General features: G+C 43.8%; 1 protein-coding gene across 4 annotated transcripts in view; it reads left to right on the top strand.

Annotated features, from left to right (window-relative positions):
• The window catches only part of RASGEF1C (RasGEF domain family member 1C), an 82,482-nt gene that overhangs the window by 49,913 nt on the left and 13,123 nt on the right, over positions 1-19,446 (top strand). For all 4 annotated transcript variants that reach the window (XM_079144738.1, XM_079144737.1, XM_079144735.1 and 1 more), the window contains 7 exons: positions 502-639; positions 4,682-4,882; positions 5,813-5,887; positions 13,705-13,794; positions 15,410-15,512; positions 16,046-16,125; positions 16,208-16,303. In XM_079144738.1, the coding sequence (XP_079000864.1) occupies positions 502-639; positions 4,682-4,882; positions 5,813-5,887; positions 13,705-13,794; positions 15,410-15,512; positions 16,046-16,125; positions 16,208-16,303 (783 nt within the window). The remainder of the gene's footprint in view (positions 1-501; positions 640-4,681; positions 4,883-5,812; positions 5,888-13,704; positions 13,795-15,409; positions 15,513-16,045; positions 16,126-16,207; positions 16,304-19,446) is intronic.

Raw genomic sequence — 19,446 nt, 5'->3', positions numbered from 1 at the left:
CAAGTCTTGGATCCTGCTGACTTGATGGTTTTCTCTGGATCTACCGGCTTCATTCTAGCTCTTGCAGGTTCTCCTGCATGGTGACAAGTGGCCTCTATCAGCAGGGACAACTCATATGCTCTCCCATCTTGTGGAAAGAACGAGTCCTTTTCTTCACCGTCAAGTAAAAATCCCAATTTCATTGGCCTAGCTTAGGTAACATGCCCACGTGTAAGCCAATCATTACCCAAGATGATGTTTTCTGTGCTCTGATTGGTCAGTGCTGATTTGGTTCCATTCAGCTGTTCCTGAACCCAGTGTGCCAGAAATGAGAGGAAGTCCCCAAAGGAAAATTGAGATGTTGTCACCATAAAAAGGAAGATGCCAGGAAAGCAAAATCAAGATATAATATGACCCCAAAATATGTGTCTGTTTCCCTCTTGCTCACCCATAGAACAGTCTAGGACTCCCCACTGCCATTCCCAGTGCCCTAACCTTGTCGCCCCTCTGCTTGCCTTGCAGGCCCGGGTTCGGAAGTTTGGCCCCAAATTGCTCCAATTGTTGGCCGAGTGGACAGAGACCTTCCCGCGGGATTTCCAGGAGGAGTCGACTATTGGACATCTGAAGGATGTAGTGGGCCGCATAGCCCCCTGTGACGAGGTGAGCAAACCTGAGTGGAAGTCACTTTGCCCGCTCTACACCCTCATATTCAGGGCCTGTGCCTGTTTCCCACAGCCTCCTAGGTGCCCTGATCTCCTAGCATTGCATACAGCATGCTCTAAAACGAGGCCTTTTGTGACCCATCAAGGAATCAGGCACCAGGGCACTATGAGGGAATCCAGGCCTCTAGTTCCAGGACTGGTTTCTTGACCTCTCTGTGCCCAGTTCTCATTGATAGCATCAGGTGGCCAAGGAGGGAAGACCTATATATGGGTACTTGTTCTCCCTCCTGCCTCTGCCCCTGATCCATCTCAGGATTAAGGGACTTGGCTTAGGATGTAGAACAGAATAGGGTCAGGGAAGAGTTGATGATTGAATAGATGTGGAAAGGAGAGAATGGAAGCTGGAAAGAGGGATGCTGGCTAACTTGATGGACAGTTAGGCACTTTTATGAATGAATAAAGGGGAGGATAAGTCATGGGTAATTTGCCTAGGCAGGTGGATTAATGGAGTGAATGGATGTGGAAAGATTGATGGAAGGAAGGGAAGTGAAAAGGGAGGAAGGATATATGTGTAGGTGAGGGGATAGATGAATAGAAAGGTGAACTAATTGTTTGGTGAATGGGCAAACATAGAAAGGGAGGAGGAAGAATTGATAAATGAATTGGTGGATCTGTGGGTAACTATAAAGTGGGAGGTAGGTGATTGCACATGGGTGGGGAAGAGATGAGTTCAGGTAAAGATGGATAGATGAGTGATGGATGGATGGATGGGCAGATGGATGGTTGGGTGGGTAGATGGATGAGTGAGTGAATGTTAAAAAGTAGGAAGGATAGATGAGTGACATGATGGACCTGTGGGTACAATGGGTACCTGTTTGAAAGGGAAGGTGGATGACAGCACAGGGATAGAAAATAGGTGGTACAGGGATGGTGAGAGATGGATGGAGTAGAGTAAGGGGAGCCCAAACTCCTGCTTCATCCCCACTCCCTCCAAGAGTTCTTTGGCAGCTGTGAGATCTAAATCAGGATGAGGCAGGATTATTTGCCCTTATCTGACCTGCCTGACATTGGTGGAGCCATGTCTCAGGTGCTGGGGGACGAGGCTGGTTTTCCTTGGGAAGCCATTGTCATTTAGTATTTTGAGAGACTGCCAGGCCTGTCACCAAGGTTATGTGATGTGGACCAGAATGGGAGTTCCCTGATCTCTATCCCATACCCCCAGGCCCAAGCCAGGGATGCTTCCCTGTGTTTTCATTGTTCCCAAGTCACTCTTCCGTAGAAAGGGTCCAATCTAAAGCAGATGTCCTCTCTGCATTGGTTCTCCACATCAGATGTTGACTGGTGGGCTGCAGATTGTTCCCCTCCCAGCACTGAATAGGCTGGGATGGGAAAAGCAGTGAGCAGACTGAAGAGGCAGTCCTCTAGGCCTCAGAGCATGGGATTTAGATCATACCACCTGAGCCCAGATCCAGTCTCAGAAACCACAGCTGTGTGACTTTGGGCAAGGTACTTTGCCTCTCTGAGCTTCAGTTTCCTCATCAGTAAACCAGAGACAGTCACTATTTCCACTACACAGCTTGCTAGCAAGGAGGCCTAAAGTTACACATACTCATGTTTCATCACTTAGTAAATGTGAACTACAATGAGAAACAAATTATTCCCCAAATTCAGGCATGTGAGGATTATTTTTTAACTTCCATGAAACATTTCAAACATACCCAAACATAAAGAATAGTCACCATGAATTCCTCTGTATTCATCACTTAGCTTCAACAGTTACCAACACTTGGCCAAACTTGTTTCCTCTGTGCCTTCATACACTTCCACCTCTCTATGATTACTTGAAAGAAAATCAAAGCTATTATATATTTTGTTCCAAAAAATATGAGCATTATTGTTTTGTTTTGTTTTGCGTATGTGTGCTGGAGATCAAACTCAGGGCCTCCATGCATGCTAAGCACACGCTCTACCACTAAGCTACACCCCCAGCCCTAGCATTATGTTTTTAAAAGATTTCTCACACAGGGATGGAATCAAATGATATAAAGTGCTGTGCACAAGGTCATGAGATGAACATAGGTATTTTCAGAGATATGTATTTTTGGGCAAGTTACTTAACCTCTCTGAACCTTATGTTTCTTTCTACAAAAGGAAGAGTGAGGGTGTGGGGCTATAGTTCAGTGGCAGAGCACTTGCCTAGCACATGTGAGGCACTGGGTTTGATTCTTAGCACTACATTAATAATAATAATAATAATAATAATAATAATAGTAATAAAATAAAGGCATGTTGTCCATCTACAACTACAAAAATAATTTTTTTAAAAAAGGAAGAATGATAATTCCCCCCTTATGGGACAATGAGAACAAAGGAGCTCAGGGTTGTAGAGGAGACAGGAGGGTTAGAGATGGCACAGAGGGGTGCAACCAGGAAGTCAAGAGACACAATGACCAGTGAGCCACTCAGGAGAACCTGGCTGTGCTTTGGAGACTGGAGGGTTTGTGGAGGTGTGAGGGCTCACAGGAGACTGTTACCAGGGCTGGTTGTGCTGCATCACACTTACCATCTTCTTAGCACTCAGATAGAACCTGGAAGACAGCATTCGACCATTCTTTTGGTGGAGCATTGCTGAGAGAGACCATTCCTTCCTTGAGCAACAGACAGAAGAACGGGAACTGTTTACCCACTCATTTCCCAGATAACCAGTGAACACCTGGGTCTGACCCCCATAACTCTAGTTCGGGTTAGGCTTAGGGTTAGGCTTATGATTAGGGTTAAGTGGGCTCGTATCCTGAGGCTCTACCACAGCCACCCCATGGTGGCTTCACAAAGAAGCAGTTCCAGGGACCAGAGAGGACAGCATGACCATCACAGCACTGAGCACCAACAAACCTCCGCCATCAGCAGCACTCCTTGAGCCCCAAGAGACTCCGAAGAACTGTTGAGGCCCAAAGCCGCTCACAGCCCAGCAAGTCAGACACCACATCTACAAAATGTCACTGGGCTTGTGCATTTCAAAATAGCAAAAAAATTCACTTTTACTTTCTTAAATTACCTGACTATACCAACTATTCACCAGCCCATTATTTTCTGACCCAACTCCTTGGTTCATGGGGAATTGAATCTCTCTCTCTAGGGGTGACATTCACTGTAGGCTGATGAGCTCAGGGGCCTATTCTATGGGTTACTTACAAAAGCCCTTGGGTTGTTGGCATCTTTCTTCTAAACAGGGGTCTCTGGAGGGAGCAAATAGTTTTTCCTTGGGGGTAAAAGGGTAGATGCCCCTGGAGGCAGGGTCATATCCTTTCATCCTTCCATCCAGCCTAGGGCATGGTCCAGAATAGAAATCCATCCATCTGAGCTGAATGGTAAGGGGACTTTGTTAGTGCAATGTTTATTGAGCACCCACTACATACCCAGAATTGGGTCAGACTCTGGTAACATAGAGGAGGCAACACAGAATTCCCTGTCCCTGTGGAACTGCCATTCTGGGGCACAGGGAACAGGATAGAGTGGTAAACAAACCTGATCATCCCTGACAGTGGTTTATAAAAGAAGTCACATAGGGTGACAAGAATACTGCCAGTGTAGAGGGCAGCAGGGGGTCTGGTCAGGAAGTTCCGTCTGAGATTCAGAAGGGGCCTCGCTTAAAACAAAGCCAAAGGACAATTATCCAGGGGAGGACCTGCTCCATGTCTTCCTTCCTTTCTTCCTTCCTTCCTCCAGCTCCCTGGAAGCATATACCCCACTCTGCCCAGCTGCCCAGACAGTGAGGATGCTTTGAACCCCAGATGGCCTCCCTGATATGTGCTCTTAGCTCCCACCAGTAATCCTGGAGACTTCTCCCCATCTGGCCTTCACTTGATCCCAGCTCCCACAAGCTTGGGGTGGATCCTATTTCAGGGTGGGGGCAGGTCCCAGCACACTTGCTAATATCTGGCCTTTTCTGTACAGCCCTAATGAACCCTGCCCACCTCAAAGGTAAAAACGGGTATTCAGACCTGAGCACCTTTTCTTCCCCTCCTCCTGCGCCCCACCAGGCCTACAGAAAGAGGATGCATCAACTTCTGCAGGCCCTGCACCAGAAGCTGGCGGTTTTGGGCCAGGGGTCTGAAGGCCTCGCAGGTGCTGACAAGCCCATCTCCTACAGAACCAAGCCACCAGCCTCCATCCATAGGGAGCTCCTTGGCATCTGCAGTGATCCCTACACATTGGCCCAGCAGCTGACCCACGTGGAGCTGGTAAGCAGACAGTGCTAGCCTTTATGCAAACCCAGGGTAGGGAACAACAACTGGGAAGCCTACCCAACTGATGGGCCACCACTCCCCACTCTGCCCTCCCTACTTGGTCTCAGGCAGCAGGGGCAGTCAGCATCTGAGACCATGCTGGAGCAGTCAGCTTCCCTACATTCTTGGAGCAGGGAACCAGAGGGCTGGAGGTGTCAGCCTCTGGCCTGAGGATCTAGCTCTGGAATGAAAGCACTCAGATATTAGCTCTGATACTTGTACTTCCAGAACTAGTGACCTCCCCATTCAGGGCTCACACAGACTTATTGCTCCCTGCCCAGCTTTCCAGAGCAGATCCACGAGCTAACTTTTTACCTACTTGTAAAGGGAATGCCCAGCCCAGCCAGAGCACACAGGACTCCTTGGATGCAGAGGCCAAGCACCATCCAGAGAGAGAGGAACAAGGGAATTGGATTTCCTCCCTTCTACACCTACACCGTCTATGGCACCTTGTATTCAAAACAGCACTTCCCATTGCATTGCAGGGTTGAGAAGGTTAAGTGACTTGCCAGAGTTCACAAGCATAAGGCACAGAGCCAGGATTCAGTTCTGACCCAGATACCAGGCCTGGCCACCAGGTCTCCCTCCCTCCCATTTCAATGACCTGATTTTGAGCCTAGTATCACAACCTGTAAGCATTGCTTCCTTCTCCCACCCCTCCATGAACTGGGAAAGGAGGGGCTCTCTCCCAGGGATGGTGCTGAACTCTGTGACAACTCAAAACAGGATCTGTAAGTCCCCGTGTGAAGGGTGGCTGCAAACAGATCCTCGTGGGGTGGAGTGGGACGAAGGTCAGGGAGCCAGGCAGGAGCACCATGCCAGTCCCCAGCAAGCACCTCTTCTCCAAATCTTTCATGTTTTTCCAACTCCTCTCTTCCAATGCAGGAACGACTGCGACACATTGGACCTGAGGAGTTTGTCCAGGCTTTTGTGAACAAGGACCCTCTGGCCAGTACAAAGGTAGAAAGAAAGCTCTTGGACAAGCTGTCCCAGCAGGGACACTCCCCGCGCCCCGCCCCCCATCCTGTGGCGGCCACTGTAGGGGCGAACCCAGAGAGGAATGGAGGGGCTTGAAGGAGTCCTACCCACTCACTCACTCACGCACTTCCAGCTGAGACTGACAGTCCAGCCTCTGGGGGAAGCCTAGAAGGTTAGATGTGCCCTGGGTAGGGAGGAGGGAGGACAGCGGAGGGAACCCCATGCGCTTCGGGACCCTGCGGACCCTCGCTATGCGTTTCAGTGGGCGCTGATGCCCTCCTGCGGACAGTCGGGGAAGCGCGGGCTGGTAGGTGCTGAGAGGAAAGGAAGGGAAGAAGGCGCTCAGGACACCGCCCCACACACCCGGATTTTGAGCCGGTCACTCCCTCCTAGGAGCCCAACCAGCAGGGTGGTGCTTACAAACTGGTTAAATCCGAACCAAAACCGGAAACATTCTGACCTGTACGCTCACACCTAATAAAAGAAGTGCAAACTAAATACTGTAGTTTGTGATTGCGTCTTCACCTTTCAGATAAGCAAAGATCACATAGTAAGATAGACTTTTGTGGGGTTTGTAGGAAAACGACATTCTCCTACACCACTGGTAGAGCGTGAAATTGTCACACCGCTTTAGAGAGCAGATAGACAATAGTAGATCAAATCTTTAAATGTATTTCGCGCTGGATGCGGTGGTGCACTCCTGTAAACCCAGCGACTTAGGAGGCTGAGGCAGGAGGATGGAGAGTTCAAAGCCAGTCTCAGCAACTTAGCGAGGCCCTAAGCAATTCAGTAAGAACCTGTCTTTAAATAAAATATAAAAAAAGAGGGCTGGAGTGTGGCTCAGTGGTTAAGTGCCCCTGGGTTCCATAGCAGACACTAAAAAAAAAGTACTTCCTTGACCTGGAAATGCAGCTGAGTTGTACAGCACTTGCCTAGCATACATGAGAACCTGGGTTAGAACCCCAGCACCAAATAAATAAGTGTACATCCTTGGTCCAACTTTCTATATCTAGTAATTTATCTACACAGTCATATACACAAAGATGCACATATACAAATGTATTTGGGATACACAGTGTTTGTTATGGTCAAAGACTGGAAGCAAATATTTACCTTATCACCCATGGAGACTGGCTTAAAAAGTATAAAAACTTATAGTACATCCATCAGTTGCTATGCAATTATTAAAAGGAATAAGTCTGCCCTTAAGTGTACAGTCATCAAGATCCATCTATCCAATCACCAAGAGAAAAGTGTAGAGTGACAGAGTATGTGACCATTTGTGTAACAACAAAAAATAAGGCTGTGTGATACATCAAAGCTAACAACGTATGCATAAATGACCTCCAAAAATATTGGTTGCTCCAGGGAGGACAATCATGGAACTGGGAGCATAGGAACAGGAAGGAGACGTGGCTACTCTTAGAGGGTTGTTTAGTGTGTGTGTGTGTGTGTGTGTGTGTATTTGACCACTTACAAGTATTTTCTTTTTATTTTGAAATATATCAAGATTACGCTTGACATTTATTTATCCCACTCAATTGTAGATGAACATTTGTGTTGTTTCCTTCTTTTTGCTTTTATAAATTACACTGCTGTGAGCACTCATACATGTTTCCCTGGATACGCCAGTGAACATTTTCTCTGGGGCACCACTTCTCAAATGTTTTGGGGTCAAGATCCCTTTATATTCTTAAAAATTATTGAAGACCCCAAAGAACTTTTGGTTAATTGATTCTTTCTATCACTCTCATATTAGCAATTAAAACTGATTACTTTTTTTTTTTTTTTTTTTGGTCATGCTGGCAATCAAACCCAGGACCTTGTACATGATAGACATGATTACTGAGTCAGACTCCCAACCCCTAAACTGATAACTTGTTGAAATATTTACTCACAAATACAATAATAACCCATTGCATGTTTACATAAGTAACATGTTTTATAAAAAATAATTGCATTTTCTGAAATAGAAAATTCCTAAAATGAGTGATGTTTTATATTTTTACAAATCTCTGTAATGTCTGACTTCATAGAAGACAACTGATTTCTTTCATCTGCTTCTGTGTTCAGTCTCTTGACATACACTATTTGGTTTAAGAAAATCTAATCTCACACAGATATGTAGTTGGAAAATTGAGGAATATTTGACAGCCTTTTCAGATAATTCTGGATATTCTTGTTAGATATTGCATTAAAACTCAGCAAGTAATAGTTTTTAAAGATTAATTATAATGTGACATCTGAAAATATCAATGAACTTTCTGAATGCTATGACATCCATTAATTCATCTTGCATCATGAAGGCATGATTTTGTAACATTATACACTGATCATTTAGAAAAGGAGGAAACACTGGGTTAGGCAGATCTTCCAAATGTTGACACATTTTATTGTATAGTACTTTAAAATCACATTCATTAATATCAAGAGAAAAGGGTAGAGTGACGAACAGGGTATGTATACACTCCTGATCTCATAATTTTAAAATGTCTGGGACTGGGGACACAGCTCAGTGGTAGAATGTATGCCAAGCATGCACAAGATCCTGGGCTTGATCCCCAGCACTGCCAAAAAAAAAAAAAAAAAAAAAAAAAAAGTTGTTTTTTTTTTTGTAATTTTGGGGTTTTTTAAAAACCCAAAACAGAATATGTAAATATTGAGAAGCTGTCAAGTCACAGAGGCAGATAGTTTTACAAGTTCCCAATTTTCTCTTGAAATCTTGAATTTTATCACTGGCAGCAAATACTGGGAGTTGTTTTCCTTAAAATGAAGGTTCATTTTGTTCATTTTTTTTTTTTTTTTTAATCAGCCACATACTGAAGTCTGGAAAGAAAGTCTGTTAGTCTTTCCTTCAAGTAAAAACAGAATTCAGTGAAAACAGTAGCCAGTCCAGTGCATGGGTAAGCCAAGTCAACCCGACACTTGAGTATACGGCAAAAGTGCTCCATATGGATGCCCCATTTTGTCATACTAAATAAGAAATATGTACTCAAGGGCTGAGATTGAATAGAACTTGAAAGTTGTGCCTCATTAAGGACACTGTAAGTCACACACCCTCCTCCCCTTTTAGCGGACAATTTTACCCACCAGTGCTTTTGCACCATCAGGGCAAATAACACAGTGGGAAAAAGAATGTGGTCAAATTATTACGAAAATACCTTTCTCCTGTGAAACCACAGAAGTGTACCAGGGACCCCCAGAAATCCATGAACAACACATTGAGAACTATTGTTCTTCCACATCCTAAGGAAGAGAATTACTATGTCACAGAGTAGGCACGTGGGCAGCCTTACCAGGTACTGCCAGGTGAGGAGGTATCGACTTACCTCCCAGGAGGGAGGTATACTTGTTTCACATCTTCACTCACTTGAAATTGTCAGACTTAATTTGGGAAAAGGAACATCTTTTCCTATATTCTGGCCATTTTCATTTCCTCCTTTTATGATATGCCCTGTCTTTGACTTTTATCCTGTGTTCTGCTGGTGAATTTTATTTTCTTAAGGCTTTTAAGGAATTTTCTTGGTTTCGTTCTTACTTCAAATATGTTCTAGAGAGGTCCTGTGAATATTCTTCTCCTGGTTGTTTTCTTGGCTTCTCATTCTCATTACCACAGCTTTTGATGAACAGGCGATCTTAAGCTACACCTAAATTTATTGAACTTTTCCTCTGTGTTCCTCTTATCTGTGTCAGTACACAATGTCTTCCTTACTTTAGCTTGATGATGAATCTGGATGTCCAGTAAAGCAAATTCCTCAGGTTCTTTTTTAGGACTGACGTGGCTATTCTTGGCCTTTTGCCTTTCCATTTACATTTTAGAATCATCTGTCAAATTACATGACAAGTCCTATCAAGATTTTGTTAGACTATATTAAATATGGATCAATTTGGAAAGAATTGACAGGTTTATGTTATTGACTCTTTCAATCCATAAAATAGTATATACCATTATATATGTATTATATAATAAACCTGTATCCTCAGGTTTATTATATGTCTTTCTAATGGCTTATAATTTTCTCCATAAAAGTGTTACACAGGTTTTGTCAGATTTTTGCCCTAGGTGACTACTGCATATGAAATAGTCTATTTGCACAGATTATTTTAAAATGTGATTTTAGATTTCTGGAAGTTCAAAAAGAGTGCATATTCTCAAATAAATAAGCACAGGCTTCCATATTTATTCATTATCTCAACTATGTGTTCATTCTATTTTCTATCTGCTTGTTGTTGGTATAAGAAATTATATTACTTTTATGTATCAATTTTATATCTGACAATATTGTAAATCCTTACTAATCATATTAATGTGACTGTTCTTTGGAGGATTTCTTGTAGGCAAGTACATCGTCCGAAAATAATTAAGTTTTGTTCCCTCCTTTCCAAGTCTTATTCTTTTTATTTCCATAGTAGTTATAGAATAAAACCGACTTGAGATGGACAAGAATGGTAGATAGACTTTAGTGTATCATTTTAAATCTCTGAAATAATTGAAAGTGTTAGTTATTGCAAAATAACCAGCCTGATCCAATAGAATTTGCTTTTCTTGCTTATTGTGCTAACCAGCACCTCGGGTACAAGGTCAAATAGAAGTGTTGATAACTAACATCCTTCTTTTGTTCTGACTTTAATAGAAATACTTTTAACAAGTCACAATAGAACATGATGTTTGCTGTTGGATTTTTTTAGATACCCATTATCAGTGGAAGGAAGTACCCTATTCCTTTGCAGTTTACTAAGAGTTCTTAGATGAATGATCACTGAATTTCATCAAATTCTTTTTCTGGACCTATTACTCATATGTTCTCTTCTCCTTTAAACTTTTAAGTGATTATTCATATTAATTTTTTGAATTAATGTTGAATCAAACTTGCATTTCTAATATAAACAAAACTGGACAAATGAAGCCATTATCTTTTTTACACATGCCTAGATTTGGTGTGCTAATGTTTTGGCTAAGATTTCTGCAATTATATTCATGAGTGAGATCAATCTGTTACTTTCCTTTCTGATACTATTCTTTGCTACTCTGTTTCTCTTATTCTCTATTCTGTGTGAAAGGTTGGGGTACCTGTTGTTGGAGCATTTATAGATTTTGCCACTGAAACAACTGAACCTGATTTGTTCTTTGAGGAGTAATTTTTATATACTGATTCAAGATTTTTCTTGTTTGTTTCTATGTTTATTCTGGTTGTTGTTAAGTGGTCATGGAACTATTTATGTTTTCTGTATCTCCTAAGTCTGTTTTGTAATTTATATTTTCAAGAATTTGATCATTTCCCCTAAGTTTTCACATTTATAGACGTAAAGCTATACATAGATAACACTTCTTTAACTAGTCTTAAATTTTTTCACATCCTTATTTATTTATTTATTTATTTATTTATTTATTTATATGTGGTACAAAGCACTCTACCACTGAGCCACAACCCTACCCCTTGATTTATTTTTAATAATCTTTGTTATGGCCCCACACAGTGGCACACAACTGTAATCCCAGCAGCTCTGGAGGCTGAGGCAGGAGGATTGTGAGTTCAAAACCAACCTCAGCAAAAGCAAGGCACTAAACAACTTGGTGAGACCCTATCTCTAAATAAAATACAAAACAGGGCTGGGGATATGACTCAGTGGTCAAGTGCCCCTGAGTTTAATCCCCAGAAACAAACAAACAAAAAAAACTTCGTTGTTTTCTTCATCAGTATTTCTAAATGTTCATCAATTTTATTAGTCTTCAAATAAAGAGTTTTTGACTGTTGGTTCTGAATGGTGCAGCTTTCTTTACTATTGCATTTATTTCTTCTCTAATCTTGACCATTTTCTTCCACTGACTTTCTTTAGCTTTATTCTGTTATTCTTTTTCTAATTTCTAATGTTGGATTTCAGCTTAATTTTATCCTTTCTTCTATTCTAGTAAAAGCATGAAAAACTATTCATTTCTCTTTATATACATTTTTATTTATAGTTTTCAAGTTTAATTTTAGTATTTTTATTATCATTCTAATTCCATGATTTCATCTTTGACCCATAAATTATTTTTAAATATATTCTAAGATTTCCAAATGTTTGAAAACAATGCATATTATCAAATTATTGAATTCAAGCTTCCATATTTGTCCATTACCTCAACTACATAAATTGTGTTGTCCAAATTTATATTCATATTATTTTTCTTTTTATTTTCCAGTCTCCCTAACCTATTAATTTCTGGCATATTTATTAAAAATCTTTGATTGTAACAGTAGAACTTAACTTCTCCTAATAAGGAAGTCACCTTGCTGATTAATTTGCCTCCGTATTTTGACCCTATGTTACTCTGTGCAAACGAGTTTAGACTTCTGACATATTCCTGATGAATTGAAACTTTTATCTTTTGGAGTTAGTCTTTAACCTCCTCTAATGCTTTTGGCCTTAGAGTCCATTTTCTTTTTTGCCTTAAAACCTCTTTCATCTGACATTAATGAAGATGCTGCTTAGCTTGAGATGGAGTTGCATCCTGATAAAGTTGAGAAAGTATAAGTCAAATCATCATAAGTCAGGAACCATCTAAATAGCTATGTGATATTTATCACATATGTATATTTTCTATTTTTTTTTTACCCTTGAATTTGGGGCATGTTCTTAAAATTGGCAAGAAATTGGACTTTTTTTAAATTATGGTGATTGTGATTATTAATCTATAAGGATCTGTTCTTACTGTCTTCTGTTTTACTACTTATTTGTCTCCTTTACCTTTTCTATTTCTTTCTTTCTCCTTTCTTTACATCTTTTGGATTAACAGATCCCCCACTTCATCCTCCCCCTCTATTTATTGAAAGTTATCCTGGCAGTTTTAGCATGTACATTTAAATTTAAACTGTTAAACTCTGGTATATGTATACAGTGAATGTTCTACACCAATTTTTTTCTACATAAAATTTAAAATTATGTCTCCAAAAGATATTTTATGACCCAGGAAAGGATTCATATGGGAATATATATGTATGGTTATAGATACATGCATATATATATATATGGAGAGTTGAGTCTCATTATTTGCAGTAGTTGTGTTCTATAAAACCACCTCAAACATTGAATCAGCACATACTAAACCACTGCTTGTAGGGCAAATACAGGGTTATGTTCCTGTGAGCTTCTTGTCACATTTTTGTCAACCCGTCAATATATAACCTTATTTTACACGTTTAACGACACCTTATTTCGTATATATCATTGATTAACATTGAACTCGTGACCAATAGCACAATGTAACTCATGCCTGAATGAGGCTTATGTAACACGTATTTTCTCTGTAGGAGAGCACTTCAGTACCATGCTTGAGAGTTTTATTAAACATTGAAATCATCTCCCCCCAAAAAGCACAAAAATGGGGGGAAGACTTTAATAGAAAACAGTATACTCACTTACAGAGTGAGAGCTGAAACAAGAAGGCAGAGCTTAGTTCAGCCTCAACTGGAAACACTTATGAGGGTTGAGTGACAAAATATTTTGGCTTCTCTGCACATGTGCACAAATGACCATGAAACCCACACAAGCTATTAGAATTACAAACAAAATTTAGGGAGTAGGCAAATTTGCAAGTACAGAATCCATGACATTGAGGATCAAGTCACATGAAATTTTGAATTACACCCTTAAATATATAAAAGAAGAGATTGGAAAGCTACGTACCAAATCATTGGTGTTTCCAGATGGTCTTGAGATTTTCACATTTTCCAGATTGTCTATAACCATGAACTGACTTCATGTTCTAATAAGTTACTGACAGAGACTCAGCATGGGGTCCTATGTGTCTTTTCTAGCCCTGTTTCAACGACAAGACTAACAACCTGGAGGCTTATGTGAAATGGTTCAACAGACTGTGCTACCTTGTGGCAACTGAGATCTGCATGGTAAGTAGAAAGCCGGATGGGCATGCCCTGACATAGACAACAGTGGCCTGGGACCTGGAGGAGCCCACCAGGGAGGGAACCAGAAGGGCACCTTAAGCCCCAGTCGTCTCCTGGCAGTTAATGGGGGGGTTATCTTTGTGAAGTCTGGACTAAGCCCACCTGGGGATTGGCTAGGCACCAAGTGTCACCAAGCTTTCTTGCAGCGACATTTCTCCTCTGGTTAGAGCCCAGGAGGGACCCACTGAGCTCTGTCACCATGGAAGACAGAATGTTTGCTGAAGGAGTGAGGGGTGGTCACAACTACCCCCGAGTGGCTCCACTGCCTCCACCTACACCTGTGTGCCCCAAGCAGCCTGGCCTGCAGCCAGGTTTGGTTTGGCTTGCTCAGAATTGAGAAGAAGTGGTCCAATCCTAAGAACTAGGAAGGTACAGAAAAAGTCCAGGTCATTGGCTTCTCCTAGAAGGCAAGGAATCTTGGCAACATGGAGCTGGACATGCTTGTCACTAAGTTGAGGTTCTACCTGGCCATCCTATTCCTTATTAGCAGAGGGATCCTCTCCTGGACCCATTCCCTTACCATAAGGTGAAGACTCTGCTTGTCTCAGGAACAGAGTAGACAGGCTCAGTCTATAAGGCCAGCTGGGTCCACTGGAAGCCAGTGCTCAGAGAGCTTGGAGAACAGATATGAGAGGGTACAGGAGAGTCAGGATGCACTGAGGGAGAAGCTGATCTACAATGCCCACATCGACTGAGGTGGCTGGCCTTTTCCCCTCCACTGGTTTGAGATCAGTGTTACCTGTGAGGGTTGCCTTTTGAAGGACAGGACCAAAGGTAGGTCTATGCTGATCTCACCATGCAGCCACATCTTGTAGGGGACTTAGTGGCATGTCCCCACAGGTGTCACAGCAGACTTCTTGGTGGCAGTAGATAATTGGGGCATGTTTCATAGGCAAGTAAAGTCTACTTGTAGGAAAAAATACAACATAGGGTACCATGGACCCAGCTCTCTTCCTACAGTCACATCACTGGCCTGGAAGTTAAAATGGGGGTTTATCTTCATGAAGCGTGGACTAAGCCCATGTTGGCACCAGTAGGCTATCCAGGACAGTGCAAGATGGTTCAAGGAAAGGACATAATTTGGTTCTGAGGCATGAGAGAGGTCAGAAATCACATTCAATAGAAAGCAGTGGAGGGGCAGCTCAGGGGACAGGGTCTCCGGATCAGCATGTGGACCCTAGTGAGGGGAGAGCAAGCATGGTGCTGGGAGGAAAGGCGAGAGGCAATGCGTTCTGATTTGGGGAAAGAACAGGTGCTAGTGGTGGGCCTTGGGAAAGAGTCATCAAGCTGCTCCCAGAGGTGCCTCAGCCCCTCCTGTGCTGCGGGTTGCGCCTGTACCCCCACAGGAGCTCTACCAGGCCCCAACTGAGTCTCCCCGGCAGTGGACTAAGTCCTGCTCTGCCTGTGAAGTGCTCTAAGACCCTCAGGTGCAGACTCTTCCCTGGGCCTCAGATATGAAATGGTTTGAAGAAGGTTAAGAGGACTGGGCCAGGTGTGCAGGGTATCTGATCAGGCAGGGTAGGAACATATCACTAAGGCTCTGGTGCCCTGTCCCCAGCCAGCCAAGAAGAAGCAGAGGGCCCAGGTGATCGAGTTCTTCATTGACGTGGCCCGAGAGTGCTTCAACATTGGCAACTTCAACTCCCTGATGGCCATTATATGTGAGTGGGTTGCTCCAGGAACCACCGCCCCCCATGGGAGGATCCTCAGAGAGGTTGGAGTGGGAACAGCCAGGCAGGTGGAGTGCAAGCCCAGACTGTCCTCTAAGCAGCGGGTGCGTGTCAGCTAAGTAGTGTGCAGCCTGAGGCAGCCCGTAATCCCTTCTCCCTGCCCCAAAGGCCTGAAGGAAATGCCCCTTTTGAGGCAAATTCAGCCTCCTTAGGAGGTGGTGAGGGCTTGGCAACATATCCCCAGATCCAGAGACAATGAAAGGGCCAACCCAGGAACTGGTTCCAGGAGGGGGCCTGTATGATGGGGAACATGGTCAAAGTTTCCACATACACAGCTGAGCCCCCATTTCCATTACTACACACCCTATTGTCCAGGCTGAGGCCACTGCAGACCTTAGCCCTACTTAGGGCCCAGTCTAAATGACTGGGCAACTGCAGCTACACAGTGGCCTCCCTGCTCATGAGAGTGAGAGGGACTGTCCAGGCCAGAGGAGCCCTCCCCAGCCCAGCCCTCCCTCTTCCAGCCGGCATGAACATGAGCCCCGTCTCCAGACTGAAGAAGACTTGGGCCAAAGTGAAGACAGCCAAGTTTTTCATCCTGGAGGTAAACAAGGTTGCTGGGCTAAGGGGTTCAGCCAGCCAGCCCGTGAAAAGAGCTGCCCAAATGCCTTCCTGTCTTCTTCCAGCACCAGATGGACCCAACGGGGAATTTCTGCAACTACAGGACAGCCTTGCGAGGGGCAGCCCACCGCTCCCTGACTGCGCACAGCAGCCGGGAGAAGGTACGTGAGAAGCCTCAATGCTCAAACATTTACCCAGTCTCAGAGATCCTGGTTGCTGGCCCAGGTGAGCTGTATCAATGGGTTAGTCAGCTCTCTGTTACTATAACGAATACCTAAGATAATCAACTTCTAAAGAGAAAAGATTTGTTTTGGCCCAGTTGTAGAGGTTTCAGTCTACAATAAGTTAGCTCCACCATTTTTAGTCTAGGGCAGTGATTTAGGAAATCCACACATCTCATGTCCAGGAAACTAAAGAGAGAAGATGAAGCAGTAAAACCTCACAATCCCCTTCTAGATCATGCCCCAATGACTTCAGCTAGGCCCCCTGCTGAAGGTGGCTCTACCACCACCTACCTGGGGTACAAGCGTTTATCACATGGACATTTGGGGGACAGTTCTGATCCAAACTACGGCAATCAGGGAACCAGGAGGTTGACTCAGAATCACCTGGTCCAACCCCTGCCCTTCTGTAGCATCTGTGATAGATAGCCATGTCATCTTGCTTGCAGGACTCCAGTGTGGACAACTTCACCACCTCCAAAACAGGTCACCCTCCCCTCCGACATAAGGAGCTCTGATTCCTTGTATTTCCTTGATAAGTGCTTCCTTGTGGAACCAGGCATGGCCATTTGGGATCACCCTCTCTAGAGAGCCACTTAAAATCAACTACTCCCTCTTCTAGCTACTGGTCCTTTCACAGCCCTTGTGTCTCCTCCATTGCTTTGCCTAAGTGGACAGCCCCAGGCCTGGCCTTGCCAGGCTGTGGTTTCCAGTCCCCTCCCTGCTATGACCCCTGAAGAGCTCCATCTGTCAGAATCCCTTCTGTTTCAGATCAAACTGTGGTTCCAAACACAGAGGGTTTTACTTTTGCCTTATTATAAATGTAGTACCTCTATGTATGTGGCCTCAAATCACATTTATGGTTTTGGCAATGACTATCCAAGCTTCTTGTTTACCCAAACTGCCTTTTCACCAGTCTTATATGTTTGCATTTGGGAGGACCTTTGCTGACCCTGATCAATTTTATTTCTCCTCTGAATTCTCCGAGTAGCCTCTGATACAAGATACTGTACTGAGGCCCTAGGTTTGCAACAATCATCTGACTTAAAACTCGTCATCAAGTTTTAAGGAAAGAAACACCAGGAGTTTTACCTTCCGAGTCTGGTGTCTTTCGGGAACCTTGGTGGAATCAGGTCCCTTTTGTGGTTGGTGGAGGTCTTATCTCTATCCTGAGGGGGCGGAAAATTGCTTTTCTTGAAATTCTACATCACTCTGGAACTGTATTGGATGGATACCAGTGGTCAAGTTTGTGAAGCAGGCTGACAGATATATGCTTGTGCCACCCATCAAGACTTCCTGGCCCTCCATCTAGTGGGTCTTACAGCAGGGGTCACAAGAGCAGACACTGACAACCCTGATGCTACCCAGCTAGTCCTTCTACAGGCTGTGAGCTGTTCAGTGAATGAGTCTCAGGAGGGCTGAGGAATGGGGTGGAGCATTGAGTGAGACAAGACCTCCAACCCCAGGGCAAGGGAGCCTATCTCCTAGGAGCCAGAAGTCCAGAAAGCTGGGATAGCAAGGGCAGAAATTTGACTTCTTTGAGCACCTACCATATGCAGGTCACTTGATCTCCATCCCCTCCCCCATTTCATTCTAATGACTACTATACGGGATGGGCTTCAGCATCGCCATTTCCCGGATTGGAAGACTAAGAAGTCTCACTGTCCAGTCACATTGTGACGAGGTGGCCAAGCCAGGAATTAAACTCCAACCTGTCTGGCTCTGAATTTCATGGTCTTTGCATACATATCATTATCTGTCTCCCTGTTCCCAGGACACAGGTGGTGATATGTGGCAGTCTCAAGGTTACTGGCTTACAACCCAGGAGTTGAACTGTGGGGCAAGGGTATATAGGAGTTGACTTCTGCACTGTGACTGCAGCCTCTAGTTTGCATCACTGGCTGTCCCCACTATTTTTTTTTTTTTTTTTTCGATCCATGCTGAGGCAGGGTAGCTATAGAGCAGGGTGGACTTTGTTTTCCTAAACTCTGAGGTGCTAGGATACTGTGCATTTAGGTCTGGTGCTGTAGATGGATGACTTTAAAATGTGCATTAGTTTTAACTGCATTCTCCTCTAACTTCCAGAGAGACTGCAGGCTAAGCCCAGAGAAGAAGCCTTTCCATGGCCTCTCCACTCAAAAAACAGGGCAATAGTGTTCTGCTTTTGGTCTTACCATAAGTGCATCGGGATGGATTTTTAACATCAAGAAAGACATAGGATAACAAATTGCTAAATACTTTAAAAAAAAAAGTGGTCACAAAATTTTAGAATAGTTGACTTACATATGTTTCAGGCATGTTTAATAGTGTGGTCAGCTCCCATTTCACTTGAGAGAGAGAGGCCTCAATCTGTAGAGCTCCAGATGGGGATATTGTGAGGTTCCTACCAGCCCCTCCCAGCAGGTAATGGAAAAAACATCCAAGGGTCACTGTGACTCTGCATCTTGCACCCAGCCCAACACAAGGGAAAATGGCACTGCATGCAGTCAGAGCTCAATCAGCACTCGTGTCTAATGGGCCTGGGAGGAAACATAATCTGGCCCCAGAATTATGGGGCCTGCACATCCTTTCTTTGTGGTTTTCATATTGTCCCCGTGATACCTACTAGTTAAAATTAGCCTTTGTTATGATTTGGATCTTAAAAGTCTTCCGAAGGCTTATATGCTAAAGGCTTGGTCACCAACCCATGGTGCTACTGGGAGATGGTGGAACCTTTAGAAATTGGGACCTAGCATTGGGAGTGTGCCCCTGAAGGAAATATTGGAACCCCAGCCCATCCTTCCTTTTTGTTTCCAGGCTGCCATCAGGTAAGCTGCTTTGCTCCTCCATAAGCCAAAATAAACCTTCCTTCTTTTAAGTTGTTTACCTCAGGTGTTTTATCATAGCAATGAAATACTGAGTAACAGTCTTATAATTCTTGAAGCCCCAAGGCTGGTCAGGCTTGCCCAAGAAGTCTCTCCTGTCCTCTGCATCCTGGGGCTGCATCTGAGGTCCCTGGGGGCATGTGTCTGCTGGTGAGGTTGCCTCCTGCCCTAGAGCCGATGCTGTGGGGAGGCTGCCTGGGTGCTGACCTGAACCCTCTC

This window comes from Sciurus vulgaris (assembly GCF_902686455.1).
Source record: "Sciurus vulgaris genome assembly, chromosome: 6".
Taxonomy (NCBI): Eukaryota; Metazoa; Chordata; class Mammalia; order Rodentia; family Sciuridae; genus Sciurus; species Sciurus vulgaris.
The sequence above is the reverse complement of the archived record's forward strand: the minus strand, read 5'-3'. Positions and strand labels throughout refer to the sequence as shown.